Source organism: Carcharhinus amblyrhynchos, chromosome 21, assembly GCF_965287045.1.
Source record: "Carcharhinus amblyrhynchos chromosome 21, sCarAmb.v2.hapA, whole genome shotgun sequence".
Classification (NCBI taxonomy): Eukaryota; Metazoa; Chordata; class Chondrichthyes; order Carcharhiniformes; family Carcharhinidae; genus Carcharhinus; species Carcharhinus amblyrhynchos.
The window spans coordinates 19,400,188-19,423,571 of NC_137344.1; the positions used below are offsets into that span (position 1 = coordinate 19,400,188).

The 23,384-nt window shown below is 40.3% G+C and overlaps 1 protein-coding gene across 2 annotated transcripts in view; it reads right to left on the reverse strand.

Moving 5' to 3' along the window:
* Positions 1 to 7,874: 7,874 nt before the first annotated feature.
* Positions 7,875 to 23,384, reverse strand: part of LOC145356690 (lysosomal alpha-glucosidase-like) — a 52,374-nt gene continuing 36,864 nt past the window's right edge. Inside the window, exons 14-20 of one of the 2 annotated variants that reach the window (XM_080209585.1) lie at positions 22,786 to 22,937; positions 17,195 to 17,343; positions 15,219 to 15,360; positions 14,614 to 14,712; positions 13,041 to 13,205; positions 12,097 to 12,249; positions 7,875 to 10,971 (exon numbers count right to left, since the gene is read on the reverse strand). In XM_080209585.1, the coding sequence (XP_080065711.1) occupies positions 10,909 to 10,971; positions 12,097 to 12,249; positions 13,041 to 13,205; positions 14,614 to 14,712; positions 15,219 to 15,360; positions 17,195 to 17,343; positions 22,786 to 22,937 (923 nt within the window). In that variant the 3' untranslated portion in view covers positions 7,875 to 10,908. The remainder of the gene's footprint in view (positions 10,972 to 12,096; positions 12,250 to 13,040; positions 13,206 to 14,613; positions 14,713 to 15,218; positions 15,361 to 17,194; positions 17,344 to 22,785; positions 22,938 to 23,384) is intronic. The other variant, XM_080209586.1, reaches the window with a different exon arrangement.

Sequence of the window (23,384 nt, forward strand, 5' to 3'; positions counted from 1 at the left end):
GCTGGCTAGGTGCATTGGCCATCCTAAATTCCCCTTCGGTGTACCTGAACAGGCACCGGAGTGTGGCGACGAGGGAATTTTCACAATGACTTAATTGCAGTGTTAATGTAAGCCTACTTGTCACACCAGTAAATTAACTTTAAAGCTTTAGCAATAAAAATTTATGTTTTCTTTTCGTCTTTATTCTGGCAATGGAAATAGTCTCAGAATCTCTCAAATATAGTTTCACATTCCTGGCGTCATCACGCTGAATCAACACTTAGTTTGTGTTATGGTTAACAGGTCTCACAACACATGCAGACATAGTTGAGTTATTAATGTTGCCCTCTTCTTGATGCCAGCATATTTTTTCTCGTATTGGACTCAGACATAAGCAATTTGGGTGATGCACAGTCTCTGCTGGACAACCTCCCTGCCTGCTCTACTCTCGCTTTTTATTGCAAGTTGGCACTTAGCAACAAATAGGTGCTAAATGCTAATTTGCAATAAAATTTTAGCAATAAAAATTTATGTCTTCTTTTCATCTTTGTTGTGGCAATGGAAATAGTCTCAGAGTCTCTCACATATAGTTCCACATTCCTGGCATCATCATGCTGAATCAACACTTAGCTTGTGTTATGGTTAACAGGTCTCATAACACATGCAGACATAGTTATTAGTGTTGCCCTCTTCTTGATGCCAGCATATTTTTTCCTGTATTGGACTCAGACATGAACAATTTGGGTGATGCATAGTTGCTGTTGGACAACCTCCCTGGCAGCTCTACCCTCGCTTTTTATTGCAAATTGGCATTTAGCAACAAATAGGCATAGTCTCATTTGACATACCTTCTGGGGAGGACATTCAGCTGTTCAGCATCAAAAAGAAATGCTGACAACATGTGAGCAACTGGCCAGCCTTCCTGCCACAGCAAATTTCTGTTTAGCAGATTACTGCAGCCCTTCAAACATAGCATCTGTGACTTCACACTTCTTGCTGAAATGTACTGCAGGACAAATACTTCAGGTTCTAACAGTTTATTCAAGTTGGACAAGGTAATTCCATGGAAAATCCAGCATGGCCCTCCTTCTGTGAAGCTGTAGCATTAATCTGATCAACACATTTTTACCAGCATTGGAAAATAAGGAGAAGAATGTCAAATAGATATGGAAACAGAGATATAAATCACAAGCACAGCAAATGATAATATCATTTCTGAAGCAACAACCAATTCTTGAAATAAAAAAGAGTTGGAAAATGAAAATTAAAGAAAATCTAATACTCCCATATTTGCAAATATATTGTAAAATACCAACAGACTTCTTATGGTATTGCTCTGAATGACCTGGAGAATAGTTTTATTCCATGGATACTAAAATCTTTATATCTTAATGTGAAATTATGTTTTCATCCAAAGTATTGTGGAAGTATGTAGCGATATTTTTGGTGTGATTTACTGTACCTTTAAGATAATTTTATTAAAAATCATGATCTCTGGAGTTCTCAGTTTTATTGTTTCTCATTGTTACTGAGCTGTCTGCCAGATGTCCTTTTATTGCTCCGTAAGTGGCTTAAATGGGGGCCTCAGGTATTTTCTGAGATTAGTTTTATGACCTGCATTGTCAGGAGGAAAACTGGCTTGCAGGTCAAGTGACAGGAACCCTTTCATTTTCAGATCTGTGCTGCTGGTTTTAGGGACATCAAGCTGGTTTTGAGAGATTTTGCTGGTTTAGCTGAAAGCCTTTCTGGAGTAGAAAGTCTGCTGCGGGTGGTTTGACCAGATAGTCTCCCCGATCTGGGAAGCTGTTCTGACTCCAAACTGTTCCCAGTGTTTCAATAGAACTGCATTCACCCAAATGACTCAGTTCTGATATCATGCAAGCATTAGTCTTTGCTGTGTTAAATCTGTGAAAAACATTTGATCTAAAGAAAGATTTGGTTTTGATTAGAACATCTTGGATGTATTTGTTAAGGGTTATACTTTATAGTGACTGTTTCGTTTTTGCTTGTAATTGATAAAAGTTATCACTAATTTTCTTTCCATACATGTTAACTATAGAAGGGTGCCAGGCAAAAGGCAGGGAATTATAGGCCAGTTAGTTTAACGTCTGTGGTAGGTAAAATGCTAGAATCCGTCATTAAGGAGGAAATTGCGAGGCATCTTGAAGGCAATTGCTTGATAGAGCAGACGCAGCACTGTTTCATTAAAGGGAAGTCGTGTCTGACAAATTTACTGGAGTTCTATGAGGATGTGTCTAGGGCGGTCGATAGAGGAGAGCCGGTGGATGTGGTCTTTCTGGATTTTCAGAAGGCGTTTGACAAAGTACCTCATAAGAGGTTATTGCAGAAGGTCAGGGGACTTGGAGTGGGGGGTAGGGTGTTAGCGTGGATAGAGGATTGGTTGTCAAATAGGAGGCAGAGAGTGGGGGTCAACGGGTGCTATTCGGATTGGCGGATGGTGACTAGTGGAGTGCCCCAGGGGTCGGTGCTGGGGCCTCAGCTTTTTACCATTTATATAGATGATCTGGAGGAGGGAACCGAGTGTAGGGTGTCGAAATTTGTGGATGACACCAAGATTGGGGGAACGGCAAATTGTGCGGAGGGTGTGGAGAGTCTGCAGAAGGATCTAGATAGGCTGGGCGAATGGGCCAGGAAATGGCAAATGGAATTTAATGTTGGCAAGTGTGAGGTGGTCCACTTTGGTAGGAAGAATGGTAGGAAGGACTATTACTTACGGGGCGAAAAACTGCAGCAGGCGACGGTGCAGAGGGACCTCGGGGTGCTTGTGCATGAGTCGCAAAAACCCAGCTTGCAGGTGCAGCAGGTGGTCAGGAAGGCGAATGGGATGCTGGCCTTCATAGCGAGGGGGATTGAATATAAAAGTAGGGAGGTCTTGCTGCAGCTGTATAGGGCATTGGTGAGGCCGCAGCTGGAGTACTGTGTGCAGTTTTGGGTGCCGCACCTGCGCAAAGATATTTTGGCCTTGGAGGGAGTGCAGAGGAGGTTTACTAGGCTGATACCGGAGTTGAGGGGGTTGAACTATGAGGAGAGGCTGAATAAACTAGGCTTGTACTCGTTGGAGTTTAGAAGAATGAGGGGAGATCTCATTGAGACGTATAAGATGATGAATGGGATGGATAGGATAGAGGTGGAGAGACTCTTCCCACTGAAAAAAGACAGTAGGACTAGGGGGCACAGCCTCAAGATAAAGGGGGGGCGTTTTAGAACGGAGTTGAGGAGGAACTTCTTCACTCAAAGGGTGGTGAATCTCTGGAATTCTCTACCCGTTGAAGTGGTGGAGGCTGCCTCGCTAAATATTTTCAAGAAGCGGGTTGATGGGTTTTTGATAAGAGAGGGGATTAAGGGTTATGGGGAGAGGGCCGGAAAGTGGAACTGAGCCACGACAGATCAGCCATGATCTTATTGAATGGCGGGGCAGGCTCGAAGGGCCAGATGGCCTACTCCTGCTCCTATTTCTTATACTCTTAAATAAACTTTGTTTGATAAAAGCTCCCTAGTGGGTCATTTGAATTATACCTGAAGTGAACCATATTATGCTTATCCCAGCTAAGTTCAAGGTGCAAAACCTATGATCCAAGTGGACTTCATAAAGCACTGCGGAATTCTGACCTGAACCATATTAGGATGTGATTTAGTGACAGTCTTACACAATGTTTCTTTACCACACTACCGGTAGCCAGTCCTTCAGCTATCTAAGCCTCTTTGAAACGCCCTCCCACAGCACTTGTGCCTTTCCTTCTTTAAGATGGTCCTTAAAGTATACGTTATTAAGAAAGGCCAAACACCAGATTGGCCAACTTTTCAATGTTCTTGAAAAAATGTATGCATATTGAGAAAAACATTCTCAGTTGTTCATGCAAATAATATTGAATTTGTCTCCCACATTTCTGACAGGTTGGTTCTAGCTATTTGAAATCTGAATTATAGACTTATTCCTTCTCCTGTCACTCTTTCACATTCTTCAATCCCTTCTCATATGCCAGTTACAAAAGCTCCCTTTGATTCAAACCAACCCTATCGTTTTTCAGAAAAAGTATCACATTGTTTCCTCTCTCACGCTTCCTGAACCTTGAATGTTAGTGGTGCTTGGACTTTCCATGGTTTAACCATACAATCTGAGAAAAGTTCAATAATTAAATCCCACACTCAGCACAGAAGCAGTGCTTGAAAGGAGTGTGGGTGGAGATAAGGTTACCACATTCTTAAATTGATTCTCTGGCTTGCATCGTGAGAGTGCAGCTTCCTGATGTGAGCATACCGAATTGCTCACAAACCTTAGCACTCACGTATCTTCCAGGCTTTATTAAATGACTGCCATATTTCCAACCTATCTTTCCTAACAGCCAACTACGTATTCACATCTTCAAAACCGGCTTCTTATTTCTTAGCCGTATTCATTGTCAAAGACATTTCTGCTTCACTGCGGCTGTTTGTTGTTTTTCCTCCACTCTCCCATTTGAGAACTCTGCTCGCCTGCACTGCTTTTATGGGGGGTTCATTTCCATCCATCCCATGTAGCCATCACGTTTACTCAGATAGCTCACTTTGCCATGCATTGGAATTTTCATCCTTGTCCCCCTCACTTCAATGTTACATGCTACCCATCAACAATATTATCCACAGGCACATTCAAGAGACAGTTTTTATCTATCTAATGACAGTTAACACTACTCCAGGGATGATTTTGCCTGCTCTGGATAAGCTAAAACTTCCCTCAGCTCAACACAAGCCAAAGTCAACTTGTCAATTTTCATTTGTTTCTATGGTGTCTCTGGCTCCATCAATCTCTCCATTACTTACTTTGGATGAATCCATTGATCTGCACACTATTTAGATTTGTGTTGAACTATTTCCTGCCAACTGGGTCATTGTCAAAATTGTGTGTTCTTTGATTCTTGGATCACTGCACTCTTACACTACAAGCTCCTTTCGCAACTACCCAATCAATAAACCACATATCATCATTGGTGATATTTTTTCTTCACCTCTTTTCACATCTGAAGCTTTAGACTTTGCCTCCATGAAATCCCATACACAACTTGGCCAAGCTGTACTAGCTTCCAATACTCCTGGGAATGAACTTCAAAATCATTATCTTTATTTCAGGAACAATGCCTTGACAAATCAAGGTTCCTTTGAGATTCATGTGAAAAATACCAAATAAGAATATAAAGCAGTAGTTTTGAAATAACAACTCGGAAGTGAACAGTTAACACAGGCCTATAACCAAATAAATCGTGAAGTCATTTCTGGTTCAGATGTAAGAAAGCAGCACGTTAGGATTCTAATAAGAGCATAATCATCCACAGTTATGAGGATATAACCTACAGTTATATCCTGGTAAAAATAAGGGTTTGGGGAAGACGGTGGTGGTACTATTTAAACTTAAGTTCCAATTTTGTTCTTTGAGACTGTAAACATATAGACAAAAGAAGACAGTTTGGTGAAGTAACTCAGGAAATTTGAATAAGTGGAAAATTAATACTATTCAAAAAAAGGGCAGGACTTTACAAGCATGCTGCGGTTCATGCTTGTCGATTTAGCCTTAGGTTGGGGTCCGATCTCTCCCTGTTATTTCTGCTTCCCTGTGGACAGCAGGCTTTGCAAGCTTCAGTTTCAAACTTGATTTACACCTTTATCAGTGAAAGCTGCTGCTTATTACCTTTTCAAACCACAAACCACACCGTGATCAATTATGTTACTGAATTCTGATTGCCTCACCTCATTTAGACCAATCTCCTAAATAGCTTACGGGGTATGTGATCAATTTGCAATTGGTCTGGGTAGTGCATGATCAGCTTCTATCCCCACAAAACCTTTCCTGTATGGGCTCTTACGGCTTCCTCGCCCATCGCCCAGACACATCTTCGTAGGCTTTGTTGCCACTGGATGGCGGAGGTCCCCAGTGGAGGTCCCTCTGCAGAGGGATCTCCCCCAGCTATCTTGGGGACCTGGGGTGAACGGTGCTGCACGCAGCAGTACCGTACAATTGTAAGTTGTACCAGTTCACAGGCTCCCAAGCCATTGTTTATGTTATAGATTGCACAACCTTTTCAGTTTTCTCAAAAACCTTTTACCGATGTTTTGTTTGCATTCCAGCCCCATGCTCCTGATCTATGGGCACCGGGTGCAGAGGGGAATGGGAAAGGAGGAGGACCTCCTCGTGATCCTGCTCCTGGGCCTGGCAAGGTGTTCCATCTGCAGGTCCAGGCAATGGGCAATCAAAGAGGTCATCCATCCCAACTGCCTGCCCCTCTACCGCATCTATATTCACGGCCGGGTGTCTGAGGGCACAGTTGATGCCTTCTGTGCCCACCAGGCACTGCAGGGACTGGGGTGATTATTGACCTCTTTAATCACATTTTAATTTGATGTTTTAAATGTTCTTTCTGCTTTGTTTTTTTGTTTTAGGCTGTTTCCCTCCTTTTAGGGAGCATCAGTCTTTCTTAATCTCTGCATAAATCAGAACACTTTAATTTTTTTTCTTTTTCTGGAAGAACTTTCATCAGCACACATAGGAGAATATTAACAGTGAAACATTTGAAGGATAGGGTGTTCAAAGCTAAATTATGGTCACATTAACCATGATATGCAATCTAAGAGTATCACTTAATTGCAAGTAGTCCAAAAGGTGAGAGGAAAAACCAGCTTGGATATTATCCTGTGTAAGGTAGGTTCAGGAAGAACATCAGGTTCAAGTGAAACACATAACTTGGCTGTAAAAGAGTTGATTGAATCAACACTCCAGAATCTAATACCTGAGGCAGAAGGAAGAAATGATACTAAATAGCCAGCTCGTGTGGATGAGGTCATGCAAGATGCAGATTGACTATTGAAAGTTATCAACTTATTTGATCACTGTTACTATTAATATTCAGCATTGACAGCATTAGTGCATAGAATTGTCTGTTTGTTGGGTTAAGTAACTCTATCCATTAATGATTTATTACCATTTAAGGAGGGAATTATAAATTCATATTGTTCTTAAGCATGCATTTGGTAGGATACAGAAGTGTAGCTTTCTTAAGTTACTTTCAAATCCCATCATGATTTTGCTCTGTTCCATGGAGGTGATTTTTCTCTGCTCCTCTTGCTGCATTTCTTCTTATTCTTCACCTCCTCCAACTCACCAGTTTAGGGAGATATTCCTGTTTACCGACTGGTTGTAAATTTCTCAGGCACTTATTGTGTACTGAGTATTGTACTAATACGAATTATTGCTATTCGAGCAAAAGCCTGGCAGCAATACGCTCATGATGCTGTGAGCATTTAAATCTACCACAAAGGAAAATAGAACTTTGTAAGATATTCCACTGTGGTTAAGAGAAATATGGTATTCTGATCAGTTGAACACTAGTTCAAAATGTAAGTGCTAACAGGCAGCATTAAGGGGCAAGCCTTCTAACAGCAAGCACAAAAACCATGGAGTAGTCATCCTCCACCCTGCTGAGTTCCTTCTCAGACTTGTGGGTGTCTACTTGTGATGGTAAGAATAATTTATACAAAGTTGAGTTGTCACAAGCTTACTCTTGCATTTTTCATTATCTAGTCAAAGACCATTATTGCTAAAGGTCTATGAAAAAATGGTCCAGCCATTCTCCCAGCAGAACATGACACAAAGCCTATTTAGATGATATCAGTGTTTGAGAAAAATAAACTAAATTGAAGATTCACTATACATAAAATTGACTGATATTATCATTCAGTTGGGCATTAAATGGAAACAGTGAAAAGACTGTATAATGCCAAATCACAATAAAAATCCTTCTCGTATTTCAAAAGCTCTACAATTCAATAACAGATCTCTATATATTCTTTTAAGGAACAAGGATTGATAGCAACAACTTATATTGAAATTGAATATTTAATGGAATATAACATTCCGAGGTGCCTCGCAGCAACACTGAAAAATAAAATTTGACACCAAGTCCCATAATCAAGTATGGAGCTCCCAGGTGACAGGTGAACATGGGTAGCAGAGTTTTAGATGACTTGAAGTTTACAAAGAGTAGTATATGGGAGGGCGGCCAATTGTGCATTGAAACAGTAAAAACCGAGTGAGAATAATGACATAGATGAGGGCTTAATTGGCAGATGAGCTGAAACAGCAACAAATTTGAACAAAGTTAAAGTTAAAGTTTATTTAGTAGTCACAAGTAAGGCTTACATTAACACTGCAATGAAGTTAGGAAATTCCCCTGACAATGTTATGCAGGTGGAAGTAGGTAATCTTGGTGATGATAACAAGGTTGTGAATGATCTGGTTCTTCAGCCTGAGAGGATTGCGAGGGAGAGGGATTGACCAAGTGGCCAGCGACTGGAGCTTGTTTTAGAGATGCAAGCCAATAGTTTTGGTCTTCCCTATAATTAACTGGAGGAACTTTCTGCTCACCCAATACTGGATGTTGGACAGGCAGTCATCAGATTCAGGGGTTGAGAGAGGTGGTGGTCAGGGAGAGCTAGGTGATGTCAGGATATATGTGGAAACAAATACTGTAGTTCTAGATGATGTCACTGAGGAGTAGCCTGGAGATGAAAAATAGTAGGGAGCCAAGGATAGATCTTTGGGGGAACCACTAGAGTTAAGTTTTTGGGAGCAAGAAGAGATACTACTGCAGGTGATGCTCTGCTTAAGACTGAAAATAACAGAACCAGGTGAATGGGGTGACACCCATCTAGTTGATGATGGAGATGTTTAGAGGATAATGTTATGATCAATAGTGTCAAAGGCTGGAAATGGGTCAAGCAAAGTTAGGAGGGATAGTTGGATTGTAGAATGAGACGATGCAGCCAAACAGTTGCTAATAAAAGTATCTCAGCTTCTAACATTGACTGATTTGTGGAATTTTGCTGAATGAAAGAACAGAGTTAGCCTAGTATTTAAATTTATTTAAAAACAAAATATAAAAAAATTATGTAATCTTGAACACCTGCTCCAATATTAAAGTACCTATCTATTTTCAAAGTGTAATGCTCAGAATTCAGCAAAAAACAAGTCTTTCAAGGTCCATTGTATTTATATGAAGTATGTAAACAAATACTTATGGTAAAAGTACTTAATAAGCAACTGCGTTCATTTAGCAATTTATGGGAAAGAATCGTATGATAAGTTTTTTCAATGTAAAATACTTTCCTTTCCTTTCCACAATATAGGTTGGAGAAGGAAAAATGCTGCTTTGCTATTCACCTCATGCCCTGCTGCTATTCTAGTTTGGAACTCACCATGGAGCCCCTTTCTGTAAATAAAAGCCATGAACTCAGTCAGAAAAGTGCTCCATATTGTCAAGAGGTTTCAAAAGCTGTTATCAAGCTTCCTACCTCCCCCTGCAACATAAGGGAGGTGCTCTTCCTTCTCCTTTGAAGCCATGTTTCATGCAGTGAATGGTGCTGAGATGCAATCACCCTGGCTCTACCAAACCTATGGAACTTGCTGAATTATCTGAATCCTCCAAATTACGTTTGGCTCCTAAGTGTGCACAAACATAAACAGCCCTACATGCATTGAGGATTTCATCTATATGGAACAATAAATGTATGCATTCTGCTGTCAAAGATAACAATAATTCAGTAGAAATGCATTACGGGATATTGCCATCATTTGGAACCAAATTGAGTGGTTGCGTCTGTGTCAAAACATTACTGCACAGAATCATATAACAAACGAGGCCCTTCAGACCATCACAGCTGTGTTGGATTTCTAAAAGAGCCACCAATTAGTCCCTCCCCTTGAAAATTTATCCTGTATAAACAGAGATCCAATTTCCTTCTAAAATTTGAAATGGCTTCCACCACCCTTTCAGGCAATACATTCCAGATCATCACAGATTTACTAAGTAAAATAATTCTCATTTCCTTCATGGTTTTTTGCTAATTATTTTAAATCTGTGACTTCTGTTTATCAACTCTGATTTATTTCTCTAAAAATACCATGTAGAAGGAATTTTCAGTTCTATAACATGCCATACCATTTCTCAGAAATATCCCATATTAGCACATAACAACAGTGACCACTCTTGTAAATAATTTACGTAGAACAATTTGGTTTGTGGGTTATGACTGGTTATAATTAACCTAAAAACACCATTTCTTAAAAAGGTAAATAATTAAAAATGAAATACTTCCTCCAGTCATTAGAGAATATAAGAAGCTCAATACAGTGTACTATTAACAGCACAATTTGAAATGAAAATACCATTGATTTTAATAAATAGGGACTCTAAAATACCGAGCAAAAAACATTGTTAAATATGAAAGTAAAGCTGTCACCAAATTCCCTGCTTTCAAAACAAAATCCATCCAATTAAAATGCAAGTTCGACTGCTGTCAATTCTTTTGCAGAAACACTGTTGTGGAATATTCTTGAGGTACAAAAATCCAAAAACGACAAATTCGCGGCAGTAATTAGCAAAATTACAATGCTGCAATAAATTAAATCAAAAATTGAATACCACAGATCTATTGACATTTTCCCAAGTCATTTCAGGAATTATCCTTCTGACTGCAACAGGCCACAGAGAAAACAGTTGAGCCACAACAGAGATCAAACTATGAGTTTGTTGAAGACAGGAAACAGAGTGAGCCTGGCCACATTTTTGTAATAGTTCAGTGTAAGTTATGGTTGTTACAGATCTCAAAAGGAAGCCTGGCCTTTCAGCTCCCCTCCATCTCCAAAAATATTCCAACAGATTCAATCAGAATTTTGTCCAAGTGCAAAGGATTCTGTCTATATCATTCTCATCAATTCTATTTCAAACGATGTACATCATTTTTCTGCCAAACAAGTGATCAGAATCCAATAATAAATATTCATTCTTTCACCTTCTGCTAGACTTTAACCACTGGTTTGCAATCATTGTCTATTCAGTTGTGGAGACTTTCCTGGTAGAAGTAGATTTTGTTTCACTTTCTTCAGAACCAAGTAACTGTAAATTCTTCTCCCACTAAAATAGACAAATTCTGCAAAGTCAGCACCTGAGGGGAAAATGGGAAATCAGATACATGACATGAACAGAGTCACCTGATCTGTTTCTGTGTTCTTGTTTACTATGGAAAATTTGAAAAGAATACTTTTTATAGACTTAACAATATTGAATTGAATTTAACTCTTTTGAAGACACTGAAGCAGATAAGTCATTCAATCCATGCAGATCTCAGATTTACCATCATCTTCTTCCTTAGCCATGTTATCTTATCTCAGCCACAGCAGGGTAGGGCTGCAACCCAAGGTTCGCAAACTGAAATTTACCATGATTCTCACTCTGGATCATTGTGTCATGATTCCAGTGTAGGGTGAACTCAAGCCTAATAGTGATTTTCCCCATGAGCATATGGGCTGCCAAAATTCACAATCTTAGGCCATGCATTGGAAGATGGGAACTTGGATAATACATCATGAAGTTCCAGAACCCATGACACTGTATCTCAGCAAGGAGTTCATTTTCATGAGAAAGTAAATTTATTAGGATGAGGAATACATGCAAACATTTTTCAAATCTAAAAATATATTTTACTGTTCTTTAAGACCCTTGTCAGACGCCACTTGGAGTACTGTGCGCAGTTCTGGTCGCCTCACTATAGGAAGGACGTGGAAGCTATTGAAGGGGTGCAGAGGAGATTTACAAGGATGTTGCCTGGATTGGGAGGCATGCCTTATGAAGACAGGTTGAGGGAGCTGGGACTCTTCTCCCTGGAGAGACGAAGGTTGAGAGGTGGCCTGATAGAGGTTTATAAGATGTTGAGAGGAATAGATAGGGTGGATTCTCAGAGGCTATTTCCCAGGGCTGAAATGGTCGCTACGCGAGGACACAGATTTAAGGTGCAGGGAAGCAAGTACGGAGGAGATGTTAGGGGTAAGTTTTTCACTCAGAGGGTGGTGAGTGAATGGAATCGGCTGCCGTCAGTGGTGGTGGAGGCAAACTCACTGGGGTCTTCTAAAAGACTTCTGGATGAGTATATGGGATCTAATGGGATTGGGGGTTATAGATAGGTCTATGGCTTAGTAGGTATAGAAGTGATCGGCGCAACTAGTGGGTCGAAGGGCCTGTTTGTGCTGTAGTGTTCTATGTTCTATGTTCTAGACACAGCACATGTCCTCACCTTTGTGTCCATCCTGTAGGAGAAGTCTGAGATCCAGAATCCATTAACTGAAACTTTCTGCGGAGCAGATGGAACTCCAAACACAAAGATGCTGCCCAGTCTAAGGCCATCGATCTGACTGTTCAAATGGACTATCTCACTGATCAGCACATTCTGAGAGAGGAAAAACTACAGCTCAACAATTACCCTATACAATCAAATATCCTCATAATTTGTCGATTTCTCAAGATATGGAATGGAGGGAGCATTGCAACCCAGTAAAAGTGTGACAATAATAGAATATTACTACTTGGGAAAAAGTTGCCATTATTATAATTACAACCAATCTGTGCCCTTCCCATTTAAAAAATCCAAAATGAACTTAAATATTGCAAAAGAAAATATCCAGAAAATGCCTGTTTAATTACAAGTTAGGATCAGGGAAATCTGAAGGGTTAGCTTTAACTTGGGAAATTTGCATTAACTTAAAGTTTATTTCCCCCTCAGGATTCCCCAAGGAATCTTTATTGCATGTTCCTTTTTCAGCTGAGGGATGGACATTAAGTCATTCTTTTTTGGTGCTAATGCTGATTTTGCTTTGTGATCACACAACACAATGCAAGCTGCAAGGCTACTGCAGGATTTGTCCATTTCATTTTGATGAAAGGACATCAATCTGAAAAGTTTACAGATTCTTTCTAAGACCCAGAACTAATATTTCAAGCATTTTCTGTTTTATTTCACATGTCCATCATCCACAGTGTTATGTTAGGTAATAATTCAGTCAGCTTTTGTACTGGCTGCATGTGGCTTACACTGGTAACTCAAACTTACTTCCTTATGGGTTTAAGGTTTCATGCACAAACAAAGCAATAAAAACTCATTCATTCAAAGTGATCACAGCTGCCATTTTATGAAATCTAATCAACAAAAATAATGAAGTGTTTGAAATCAGTCATACTTACACTTTTTGCAAGGAAGATAATTTCAGTGTAATCCCCACTTTCATAACTCAGCAGGCTGACACCATCATCCCAGAAGAATTCGCCTCTAGCAATTCCCTGATCAGACAGTGCGACAATCAGACCAAATGGGTTTCCTCGAGAGGCAGCAGTTGTGGTGTTGGGCTCCTTGATTGAATGCAGATTGAGGTACAAATATCATTGGGAAACAGCATATATGAGAATTGGGAAAACACGCAAATAATACTAAGCTGTCACTTCCGAAGGTATTCTTATACTGATAATGACAAAAGTGAATTACTTTTACAGATGCTCTTAGGGCTAAGGAGAATCTGGTCCTAAAAAGTCTACAAAATATGGGCTTTGCTCTTTCATGTTGTTGACTAACAGGATGAAGTGTGGGAAAACAAACACTTTTTTTTCTTTATGTCTTCCATCACTTGTGATATGTTGCAAAGCGAAAAAAAAATCTAGCACTTAAGAGATCAACTGGATCTCACCACCAATCCTGCTTCCCTGGAATCCTAATGCACAATACAAATAAATACATTGTGAACAACATGCTCACAGCAGGTGGCAATGAGTATTGGCCTTGTTATGGTACCTACATGCTATGAATGATGAAATTAAAAAGTACCAAAAGTCACAGATTTAAAATAATTGACAGGAGAACTAGAGGGGAAATTAGAAATTCTTTTTCACATAGAAGATTAAGTTGCGGTCTGTGCTACCCAAAAGAGTGGTGGAATCAGAATCCCCACAGTGCAGAAAGAGGCCATTTGGCCTATCGAGTCTGCACCAACTCTCCGACAGAGCATCTTGTCCTGACTCTACCTCCACAACCCCACTGTTTACCACATTAATTTCCCCAACCTTTACACACTGGGACACTAAGGGACAATTTAGCATAGCCAATCAATCTAACCTGTTCATCTTTGGATTGTGGTAGGAAACCAGAGCACCCAGAAGAAACCCACACAGTGTTGGGAAGAACATGCAAACTCGACAGTCACCCAAGACTGGAATGTACCTGGGAACCTGACACTGTTTAAAAGGCAACTAGACATGCAATTGAAGAGGAGTAATTTTTAAAGTTAGGAAATACATTGGCTGTGGGACTACATTTGACAGCCCTTTCAAAGAGCCAGAAAAGGTGTGACGGGTCAAATAACCTTCTGAACTTAGAATTCTGTGATTCTATAGCAGCAACAGATATCAAATGTTTTGGTCCTGTGAACCATTTACCTTTTCTTTACCTTGACCAGTTAGGTTTTCAGCCAGCCACTATTCTACAAAGGAATTGTTCAATTTTTTTGTGTGGTCAGAATGGTAGTGTCATGATGTCTTGTGACAAAACTGTGCCTGCTTTTTGCAGTGAAAATGTTAATCTTTGAATAAGTTCCAATACACACCTTGCAAATAAGTTCAGGGTAAAATTCAACATTGACAGACAAACAAAATGAGGTAGGAAATCGGATGGGATGTCTAATGGTTACTGAGGTACTACCACCTGTTTTGTACTCCCATACAAATTTAAGCTTCATCTCCATTGAAGTTACCTATATAATACTCTTACCTGTATAGGTAAAATGCAGCCTCCTTGTACGTGAACATTTATTGTATCCAAGGGTGCCTGTAGTACAACGTACTGACCCTTACTATAAATAGAAGAACCCTAGACATTGAAACATACAAGATCAGAGAGGTACTAAGATGATGACAAATTCACAGCCTTACGCACACATACATATTGTACATGAGGAATAACTTTGTCAGCTTTAATGATCTATATATGATTTTCACATTGAATTGGAGTAGATATTTACTTGGACCTGTGGTGAAGTTAAAAGCTCCTGTCGCTGAATTATCATTTCAACTGTTCTGTGCTTCACAAGATCAACACTGGAGTAAAGCCTTTTTCAGAATCATCTCAGATTCCACATAAACAAATCATTTTGCATAACAGCTAAACTGAAACGGCAATATTGTAGAGCATGCAAATGGAACTGGAACACAGGGAGAAATGTGACCACCACACAGACAATGAGCTGATCTAAATGGGATGTTCCATAAAGCAGCGGCAACAAATGTAGATTCAGTGACCAAATGAAGTACAGATGTAGTATTCAACTATAGTAAATGCAGGATCATGTTCAAGAATGAGAATGATATAACACTTACATTGTACAGGTTGTACCAGGTTGTGGCAGGAAAATAGCCAGAGACCTCCACTGTTTTAGGTTCTAATACTGGAGTGATGAGAAGTGCCTCCCCCCACATGAACTGGCGATCAATGTTTAGTGTGTTTGGATCTTGAGGGAATCTAAAGTCAAGAAAAGGCAACAAGAAGGCAACATTTACCTACCTGGTGCAACTCTAACATAGCTGACCGAAGAGGTCAGATTAAGCTATTTGAATATTGCTATTTTTAAAAATGTTAAAATGGAAGTGTTGATACCTTCCAATAAAAAGAAATTGCAATGATAGCCATATCTACATTTACAAACATTTGATATTCTCTAGTAATTGGTGCCTCAAGAGTTTCAATATCTCACTGTTGGGTTCCTAAACTCAAGTTAGTTCTGCTGTTGTGGGGTGATGTCAAACAAAGGCTTCTCCTTAAAGAGGAGATAAGCAAGAAAAATATCATGGAAAAGTCAGCTCTCGGCACTCCAGTCAGCTGGCTCTGAGAAACATGATTAATGTTTCAGAGTAGGCTTTCTATCTGCCCTCTCATCAGCGTGGGCGAAATACACTGAATTACAAAGTGCTGAAATACAATATACACTCAGGCTACAAAGAAATCACTGCTGTTTGTAGTTGGATCATAGGAACTGGAGTAAACCCATTCAGCACCTGAAGCCTGTTTCACCTTATAGTTCAGTTATGGTTTGTTGTTCTTCAAGTCCTTTTGTGCACCTTTGTTTTGTATGCCTTAATACCCTAACAACAAAATTCTATTTTAAGGGAGCAATTTCCAGATTTCTCTAACCATTTTGTGAAAGAAATTTAACCTGACTTCATTCCTAAATTTTAAGATTATTCCCTCTTGTTCTGCATTTCACCACTGCAGGGAATAGTTTTTTTAAAAATCTATCCTACCAATCTTCTGTAATATTTTAAATACTCTGTAGCACAAGCCAAGTTTGTGTAGCCCATCTTTAAGTAAGAAACCTTTAAGACCTGAAATTATTCTTGTGAATCTGCAGTGTACACCTCCCAAGGTCCTGCTCCCAATAGTACTCCAGTTGGAGCCTGACCAAAGGTCTGTATGACTGAAGCACAGTTTTCTCCCCTTTGTAATCCATCCACTCTGTCCCTTGAAAAAAGGCAAACAATGCATTTGATTTTCTGATTAGGTTTTTGCATTAACATTTAGTGATGTACGGGTACCTAAAACCCTATCGCCTCCACGGTTCTTACCGTTGAGAATATACTCCAATTTGTCTGTCTCAGATCAAAGTTCACACTTCTTCACTTTGAACTGAGTTTATTATAAATTTGCCCACTTACTTACTCCGTCTGTTGTGCTTTATTCTTCATCCCCCCATCACGCTACTTATTTTGCCTCCTAACTTAGTGTCATCTTCAAACTTGCATATAAACATCCATTCCTTTATCCAAGTCAATAGCACATGTGATGAAAAGCTGGAGCCCTAAGATCACTGCCATCAGAAAACCCTTTATTCTTACTTGACTTTTCCTACTTTCCAACAAAGTACCAATGCAAATCACAAAGTTACCTCTGATTTCATGTGTTCTCACTTATAATCTCTTGTGCAGATTGGAATATCAGATTAGTCAATCAGTCTAAGTCTGGGTGGACAGGCCTGGACAAATGCAGCCTCATTACACTAAAAAAAAGTAAACATTGTCCAATTCCAGACGTGACCAGACAAGGATTTGAAAATGATTAAAAAGGGAAGTTTTGCTTCAGAAGTAATTTGAATGATAAAATATGAACACATCAGGCAACTAATGACCCAACATTTAGTTGTAGAATCAGCTAACAAAGAGAATTTGAAGTTTCAATTAAAATATGACTGGACTTTCTGAAACAAATTCACAAGGGAAGAAAAGATTGGATTTAGTTTCCAGTTCCTCAAGTACAGCCATTATTTTTAAACTTTGTTTCAAATAGTACTAAAGTAACATACTCAAATGACAGTGGCCGAACAACCATCTCTCCAGCAGAATGGGCTTTGTGAAAGAGCATGTAAAGGAAAGGGAGCAGCATGTATCTCGTAAAAAGAGCTTTCCGCATTGCTGATTGTGCTGACTCACTGAAGACATATGGTTCCTGAGACTGAAAGACAAAATATAGAGTTTTTCCTTTACAATTTGTAAACGCATGGAGTGGTAGATATTCACTTGTGCCAAAAATGGACACGCTGGGAATGATCCCTGAGCCTGAACGAACAGGCCTAATATTGGACCTTGGGTCTCAATACCATCAAACCAATGGGCCAGGGAAATACCCAAAGGGCATTCACATAAGGTCGTCATAGAAGAGGCCTTGATGTTTCGGTTACTGGGCATGAGCAGAAACTCTCAGACAAGTCCTTAATGTCAGTCAGGAGGGTGAGTTAACCGAGATGTACGTTTTACCATATACCAATATAGTGGCAAAGTGTCTGCTTCCTATCCCATTATTGCACAAGTATGCATGTATTCAATCCCCTGAGAAACTAACATGGTGCCATTAAATACCTAGGCACTTGATTTGGATCAAGACACTTTGTCTTGTTTCCTTCTAATAGCCTTACCTTTCTTTATATTTAAACTTACGGAATAGTGGGTCCATGAGGCATCAAGTTAGCCGTGATTTCCAACACAAATACTTTAACAAGATGGAATAATTAGGTTGAAAACAAGTTATATTTAAAAATCCAAACACTCATCTAAAATTTAACTCCAAGCACCAATTCTTCTTTTCTCATGCATCTGAACTTCTACCAACAACTTGTATTCATATAATGTCTTTAACTTAATAAAACAGATCAAGGTGCCTCACAGGAATGTGATTAAACACAAATTGATACTGAGCCATGCAATGTAATGTTCAGGCAGATGGCCAAAGGTCGACCAAATAAGTAGATTTTAAGAAGCAACTTTAAAAGCAGAAAGAGATGTAGCAAGGTTTATAAAAGGAATTCCAAAGCCTAAGGCCTGGCAGCTGAAGTATGGTCAACAGTGGTAAAGCAATTAAAATCAGCTGCTCAAGCAGCCATAGAACTACAGAAATCCTATTGTGCAGAAGAAGCCCATCAGGTCTGCATCAATTTGCAGGTGATACAAAAATTGGAAGAGTAGCAGATAGTGAGGAGATTTGTCAGAGGATACAGCAGGTTATAAATCAGCTGGAGACATGCGCCAATAGATGGCAGATGAAATATAACCCAGATAAAAGTGGGGTGATGCAATTTGGAAGGTCTACTGCAGAAGGAAAGTATACAGTAAATGGTAGAACTCTTAGAAATATTAGCATACGGAGGGATCTAGGCTTGCAGATCCCCAGTTCCCTGAAGGTGGTAACTCAAGTCGACATGGTGATCAAGACAGCATGCTGGCCTTCATCAGTCAGGGTATTGAGTATAAGGATTGGAAAATCATGTTGCAGCTGTATAAGACATTGGTTAGGCCGTATTTGGAGGATTATGTACATTTCTGGTGGCCACACTATCGGAAGGATGTTGATGCATTGGAAAGGATGCAGAACAGATTTACTAGGACATTGCCTAGTTTGGAGAATATGGACTACGAAGATTGTTTTCATTGGAGTGGAAGATTGGAGTGGAAGATTGGGGGCGGGGGCAGACCTGATAGGCTTGGATAGGCAGGATCTTTTTCCCAGGGTGGAAGGGTCAATTACCCTCAGGGCCATAGGTTGAAAATGAGAGAGAGGAAGTTTAGAAGTGGTATTAGGGGCAAGTTTTTCCTACAGAGAGTGGTGAATGCTGGAATGCGCTGCTGAAGGAGATATGATGGAAGCAGAGTCTACAAAACGTTCAAGAGGCATCCGGATAGATACATGAATAGGTAGGGAATAGAGGGATATGGACCACATAAAAGCAAGAAAATAAGACATTAAAGAGGTATCTGTGTCGGCACAGACTTGGTAGGCCAAAAGATCTGTTCCTGTGCTGTACTGTTCTTTGAAAGAGTGAGGCAGCAGTGTTAACCACTGTGCCACGGCATCAGAATTAGATGAACCCAAATATTGTGGAGGTCGATGTGATTGAAACAGATTACAGAGTTATAAAGAGGTGAGGGCATGGGGGAATTTGAAAACAATGAGAATTTTAAAATTGAGGCTTTGCTTGACTGGGAGTCAGGTTGGCGAACATGGGTGTTAAGTGAATGGAACTTGATGCAAGTAAGGACATAGGTAACATCAGTTTATGGAGAAGGAATGTGGGAAGCATCCAGGAGTGCATGGCAAGTGGATTGGCCATGTTAAATCTGTGGACTTACGATGATAGGGCAGTGGGGTGGGATGCTCTTTTTGGAGATTCAGTTTGGACTTGATGGGTTGAATGGCTTCCTTCTGTACTGTAGGGATTCTATGGTAATAGTCATGTTTACAGTTAATAAAGCCATGAATGAGAATTTCAGCAGATAACCCATGGCACGGGCAGAGTCGGGACATTTCACAGACAGGAAATGGGTAGTATTACTGATGGCACAGATATGTGGTCACAGCCTATTTCAGGGATTGTAAAGAATCTTTTCAGATCCAGACAGTTGCCACGGAGGGCATGAAGTTGATACATAGGGAAGGGAGCTTGGAAACAATGGCTCCAGTCTTCTAGATATTAATTTAGAGAAAATTTCTACGCATTTAATAGTGGATGTCAGATAAATTAGCAACAGTGGAGGAACCAAGAGAGGTGATGGTGAGGTAGAGCTGGGTGTCATCAGTGTAGATGTGAAAACTAACACATTGCTTTTGGATGGTATCACAGAGGGGCAGCACATAGATGAAAAATAGGAGAGGGGCGAGGATAGATTCTTGTGGGTCACCAAAGTTAATAATGCAAGAGCAGGGATCGAAGTCATTTTAAGTGATACTGTAGCTATATTTAGAGACGTAAGAATGGAAACAGAAGAGTGCAATCCTAGATGATAGTGGAGAAGCAATGGAGAAGAATGGTGTAGTCAACTGTGTCAATGATTGCAGACAGGTCAAGATGGACAAGGATATTGAAAGCACTACCTCAGTGAGGAGTAGTCTTGAACTTGTTTTTCATAATTTGTGATGAGAAATGTTGCCAGGCATGATGCTGCCACTGATGGCTGAGAAAATGTTCAAGATAATGATGGCTTTTAGTGAACAATATTCCAGAAGCAAGAGCTGCTCAATCTCAAATAGCACTAATTAATTGTATACATCAACACAGGAGCAAGAAGAAGCCATTCAGCCAATCAAGTCTGGTCTACCATTCAAGCAGAGCATGGCTGATCATCATCAACCTCTATGTCATTTTTACCCGACTATCCCAACATCCCTTGAAATCGCCTAGTTTGGGGGCGTTTAAGAGGTCTGTGGACAGGTTTATGGACGAAAAGGGATTGGTTTAGGTTAGTGGGTCATTGTTGTTGTTTTTTTTTACTGGACGGCGCAACATCGTGGGCCGAAGGGCCTGTTCTGCGCTGTAATGTTCTATGTTCTATGTTCTATCATTGGTATATCGAAATCTATTGATTTCTGTCTTGAACATGCTCAATGAATGAACTTTCACAGCCCTCTGAGGTAAGAGAATTTCAAATATTCACCACCCTCAATGAAGAAATTTCTCCTTGTCTCAGTCTTAAATGGCTTGTCCCCTTACTCTGAGGCTGTATTCTCGTAGTTTTAGACTCAATGTGGAGGTGCTGGCGTTAAACTGAGGTAAGCACAGTTAGAAGTCTCACAACACCAGGTTAAAGTCCAAAAGGATTATTTGGTAGCACAAGCTTTCGGAGCACTGCTCCTTCATCAGCTGTGTTCACAAATAGGGAGTACATAGACAGACTCATTTGCAACATAACGGTTGGAATGCGAGTCTTAACAGGTAATCAAGTCTTGACAGGCACAGACAACACGAATGGAGAGAGGGTTAAGCACAGGTTAAAGAGGTGTGAATTGTCTCAAGCCAGGACAGTAAGTAAGATTTTGCAAGTCCAGGCAAGTTGTGGGGGTTATAGGTAGTGTGACATGAACTCAAGATCCCCGTTAAAACTACCTTCATGTGTGTGGAACCTAGACACAGCAGCCATGGGCAACACCAAAATTGGTGGAAAGGCAAATTGTGCGGAGGGTGGGGAGAGTCTACAGAAGGATCTAGACAGGCTGGGTGAATGGGCCAGGAACTGGCAAATGGAATTTAATGTTGGCAAGTGCGAGGTGGTCCACTTTGGTAGGAATAATGGTAGGAAGGATTATTACTTACATGGAGAAAAACTGCAGCAGGCGACGGTGCAGAGGGACCTCGGGGTCCTTGTGCATGAGTCGCAAAAACCCAGCTTGCAGGTGCAGCAGGTGGTCAGGAAGGCGAATGGGATGCTGGTTTTCATCGCGAGGGGGATTGAATATAAAAGTAGGGAGGTCTTGCTGCGGCTGTATGGGGCGTTGGTGAGGCCGCAGCTGGAGTACTGTGTGCAGTTTTGGGCGCCGTAGCCTTGGAGGGAGTGCAGAGGAGGTTTACTAGGCTGATTCCGGAGTTGAGGGGGTTGAGCTATGAGGAGAGGCTGAATAAACTAGGCTTGTACTCGTTAGAGTTTAGAAGAATGAGGGGAGATCTCATTGAGACGTATAAGATGATGAATGGGATGGATAGGATAGAGGTGGAGAGACTCTTCCTGCTCAGAAAGGATAGTAGGACTAGGGGGCATAGCCTCAAGATAAAGGGGGGGCGGTTTAGAACAGAGTTGAGGAGGAACTTCTTCACTCAAAGGGTGGTGAATCTCTGGAATTCTCTGCCCGCTGAAGTGGCGGAGGCTGCCTCGCTAAATATTTTTAAGACGCGGGTTGATGGGTTTTTGATGAGAGAGGGGATTAAGGGTTATGGGGAGAGGGCGGGAATGTGGAACTGAGCCACGACAGATCAGCCACGATCTTATTGAATGGCGGGGCAGGCTCGAAAGGCTAGTTGGCCTACTCCTGCTCCTATTTCTTATGTTCTTATGTTCTTATCTACCCTGTCACATCCTGTAACTTCATGAGATCACTCTTATCCTTTGAAACTCTAGAGAATACCAGCCCAGTTTCCACAATCTCTCCTAAGACAGTCCCACAATCAAACGCTTTTTTTACAAAAGGAGCAAGAAGAGTCATATCGACTCAAAATATTAACTTGCTTTCTCTCCCTCCAGATACTGCATGACATGCTGAGTTTTTCCAGCATTTTTTGTTTTTACAAATATTAAAAAAAGTGTTTTGCTGATGTTTGGAGTTTTCGTGCAAAATAGTTGCACAACAGTGTACAAATATGCATAGACATGCACAAAAAGGTATAGAAGTGCACAAATATATTCCAAATTGAAGGACAGCATATGGTAAACTTCTCCTTTTCAGGTAATGTTCTTTTCCATTAAAAAGGGCACAAATAACCATCTGATAATGTTTTCAGATAGTCTAATGATAAATAGTAATTCAACATTCAATCTTTGAATTTCACAATTTCATATATTCAATGCTTTAAAATAATGAACTAAAATTGAATTCCTTAAGCCAACTTTAATATTTACTCATCTCACAAGGACTAACCGGCTGTTTCAGGCCATTGTGATTCCGCATAAATGGGTAGAACGACCCAAGTTGTGTCCAGCGCACACAGAGTTCTTCAGTGGTGCTACACCGGAAACCACAGATATCCGCTCCGACAAGAGGAACCCCAAACATGTTAAACAGCATTATTGCTGTGAAATAGACAAGACAATGCACAAGGAGTTTTATATGTTTTTATATGATCTTTCATAATGCCATTTGGCATTTAAATTGGACAAATGACTACCAATAAATAGTATGATTACCCTCATGAAAAACATTAAAATCATGTTTATAGGTGAATAGGTTTACATATAAAGGATTTGTGCTGTGCTGGCATTATACCCACAGGGTGTTACTTTATAATGTATTCAACCCCCACATAGGTTTGTATTTTTAGTGTCCACAAGTGGATACATGATGAAGCACATAATTAAAGAAAAAATAATGAGAATCACCATATACTTCAGTCACTGATCTACTCATGATCAGGCACAGGCTCTGAGCAGTTGTCTGCCTCATTGTAAGACAAGGACACAGTGGCGGTAGTATCTGCCATCTACAAGATACACTGCAGCAACTCAACAAGGTTCCTTTAA